This window comes from Bidens hawaiensis, unplaced genomic scaffold (genome assembly GCF_021521415.1).
Source record: "Bidens hawaiensis isolate Kalapana, Puna unplaced genomic scaffold, B.hawaiensis_p1.1 tig00037560_1, whole genome shotgun sequence".
NCBI lineage: Eukaryota > Viridiplantae > Streptophyta > Magnoliopsida > Asterales > Asteraceae > Bidens > Bidens hawaiensis.
In genome coordinates this window covers 105,023-108,137 of record NW_027496548.1, presented here as the reverse complement: position 1 = coordinate 108,137, position 3,115 = coordinate 105,023, and the positions used below count along the sequence as shown (strand labels likewise).

General features: G+C 42.2%; 1 protein-coding gene across 1 annotated transcript; it reads right to left on the bottom strand.

Annotated features, from left to right (window-relative positions):
• Positions 1-1,850: 1,850 nt before the first annotated feature.
• LOC143589430 (uncharacterized) lies at positions 1,851-2,813 on the bottom strand. The gene is made up of 2 exons (XM_077070190.1): positions 2,481-2,813; positions 1,851-2,414 (listed from the first exon to the last, which is right to left on the bottom strand). Exons 1-2 carry the CDS (start codon positions 2,811-2,813, stop codon positions 1,851-1,853), a joined length of 897 nt encoding a protein of 298 aa, XP_076926305.1.
• Between the last annotated feature and the right edge of the window lie 302 nt (positions 2,814-3,115).

Sequence of the window (3,115 nt, the reverse complement as noted above, 5' to 3'; positions counted from 1 at the left end):
TCTTCTATGCACCGGTGAAACTTCAAATTTAACAAAATACCGTTCAACTTTGTGTTCCATGCCCTCGGAGCTTGCCTTAAGCCGTACAACGCTATGGATAATTTGTATACTTTGTGTTCTTCACCCTTTTTAACAAAACCAAGAGGTTGAGAAACAAAAACTTGTTCTTTTAACTCGCCATGTAGGAACGCGGATTTGACATCGAGGTAATGCAATTCCCAACCTCCATTCGCTGCGAGAGATAAAAGTAAACGAACCGTTTCGAGTCTAGCCACTAGTGCGAAAACCTCGTCAAAATCGACTCCGGGTTGCTGAACATAACCCTTTGCCACGAGTCTCGCCTTGTGTTTATTAAGCGAGCCATCTGCGTTTCTTTTAACCTTGAAAACCCACATTAAAACAATCGCCTTTGCACCACGTGGTAACTCGGTCAAAGTCCACGTATTATTCTTATTTATCGAGTTAATTTCGATGCGCATTGCTTTCACCCACTCCGGTTTCGATTTTGCATCATCAAAACAAACCAGTTCATCATCCGCAAGCAATAACAAATATTCATCAATTATACTCGAATTCAAGACATAATCATTAAAATGTACCGGGGTAACCGTGGCTCGAGAAGATCTCCGAACAGCCGGCTCAGGTGTAACCGTGTTGCTTGTACTAGCCGGGCATGTTGGAGCATTTTCGACTATCGGTTCTTCGTCGTCTTCTTCACCCCCGTCACCACTTGAACTCGTAGAGTTTGACTCAGGGCTCGATCTGATGTTTTCGGTATTAACGGTTCCTTCTCCGTTGTCAATTTCATCACCAAAGTTAACCCAAAACATGCTAGGTGCTCGGTCCTGATTATTGTTTGTTTCGGTACTTTTACCCCAATTCCAACTTCGCTTTTCATCAAACATCGTGTCACCCGCTCGACTCACAACAATTTTCGTAGACGATGGATTGTATAAACGATACGCCGCCGAATCTTTCTCGCTTCCGAGATAAACTAGACGAGTCGAACGATCGTCTAACTTCTTAATATTTCCTGCAACTATTTTTGAATACGCAACACATCCAAAAACTCTAAGAAATTTAAGATCCGGTCTCTTTCGTTTTAACATCTCATACGTGTTTTGTCTTTTAACGCTCGAGTTGGAATTTTATTAATCACGTTGGATGAATGCCTCACCGCTTCACCCCACATATAATTCGGAACATGTCTCGCTTTTAATATGCTCCCAGTCATATCCAATATTGTGCGGTTCCGCCTCTCCACAACACCGTTTTGTTGAGGTGTATATGGAGCTGTTAAATGCCGAATAAACCCGTCGTTTTTAGAGAACCGGTTGAAACCACGAGAAGTAAATTCTCTCCCTCGATCGGTTCGAAACCTCTTAATTTTCTCACTATTTTCCGCTTCCACCATGACTTTAAATCGCTTGAAGGTATCAAACACTTCACTTTTTTCCTTCAACAAAAAAGTCCACATGAAACGTGAAAAATCATCTATCAAGACGAATATGTACCTATTTCCAGCTATGGTACTAGGAGTAATGGGCCCGCATAAATCTCCATGGATTAGTTCGAAGGCTCGGGTTGCTCTAAAAGTCGCCGACTTCGGAAACGGTTTCCTCGTTTGCTTCCCGACTAAGCACGATTCACAAATTTTATTTTCTTGATCAACTTTTGGCATTCCAACAACCATATTATTTTTCACCATTTGTTTCATAAACTCGAAATTTAGGTGTCCTAGTCTCGCGTGCCAAAGCCAATTCTCGTTATCAATCCGGGCTTTTAAACACACGGGTTTCCCCGTCTTTAATTAATCATATAAAGACGATTCTTGGATCGAGCACCTGGCATTAAAGACTGATAATATTACTTTGTAAACTAGGAATATAATAAATGTCGGTCAATAATTGTTGCTCCCCCGTTTTACCGACTAGCAATATCGACCTTTTCCCGCAAATATCAACATAAGACCCATCTCCAAATTTAACTTTGCCACCATCACGCTTATTTAACTCTGAGAAAAAAGATAAATTACCCGTCATATGGTTGCTCGCACCGTTATCCAAATACCACAAGTCTTGTTCGTTCGAACCACCCACGTAATGTTTTGGTATAACCTTCTGTTCATTCAAGTACACTTTTTCTTGAACACACTGCACCATATAGAGGGACGAATCTTTCTCTTTTGCTTCGGCCAAATGTGTTTGTCTCTCTTTCCTTCGTACCGGACACCTCGAAACGAAGTGACCAAATTCATCACAACGAAAGCATTGAACTTCCGAGTAATCCTTTTTACCCTTTCGTTTTTCCCTTTCATTCGACCCTCCTTGTGACCCACGGTTCTGACTCCCACGTCCACCACCACGTCCTCGATTTGAACCTTTCCCACGCCCCCTACTCGATTCGCGTGAAAACTGCTTCAAACCCGAAGAGGATTCATAATTATTAAACAAAAGTTAACCTTCCTCAGAACGTAACACGTGTCCTTTTATACGCTCCTCATAAGCCTTCAACCTCCCGACAACATCCTCAAAACCGACTGTTTTAAGGTCTAACACTTGCTCGAGGGATGCTACAACTTGGATAAACCGGCTCGGCAAGCTTGTGAAGAATTTCTGGACTAGCTTCCTTTCTTCATACGGTTGTTCAAGTGTGGCTGCTTTAGAAGAGATCGCGGTCATTCTCGAGGCATACTCGTCAATGGTTTCGGTTTCTTTCATCATCATACCGTCAAATTCACGTATTAACGTATGAAGTCTAGCATCCTTCACACGTTCCGCGCCCATATTTCTTGACTTTATGGCATCCCACATCTCTTTTGCCAATTTAAAATTACCGATTTAAAGTATCTGTTCCTCGAGAATCGACTGAAACAGAAGCGCCTTCGCGATGTTATTTTGCTTCACGTCATTAGAGCCCGGGTCAATCACATCCCAAACTCCATGAATCCCAAAAATAACCTCCATATGCATACTCCAAATCGTGTAGTTTGTTTTCGTCAAACGCGGACACTGAAACGACCCGGAAACCATCTCTTTTCCCGTTTGGCTCGCGTCACCCATCTTGTTTTTACGGCTATAAGTTTTTGAAAAATCCTTTAATTTTTCCAGCCTAC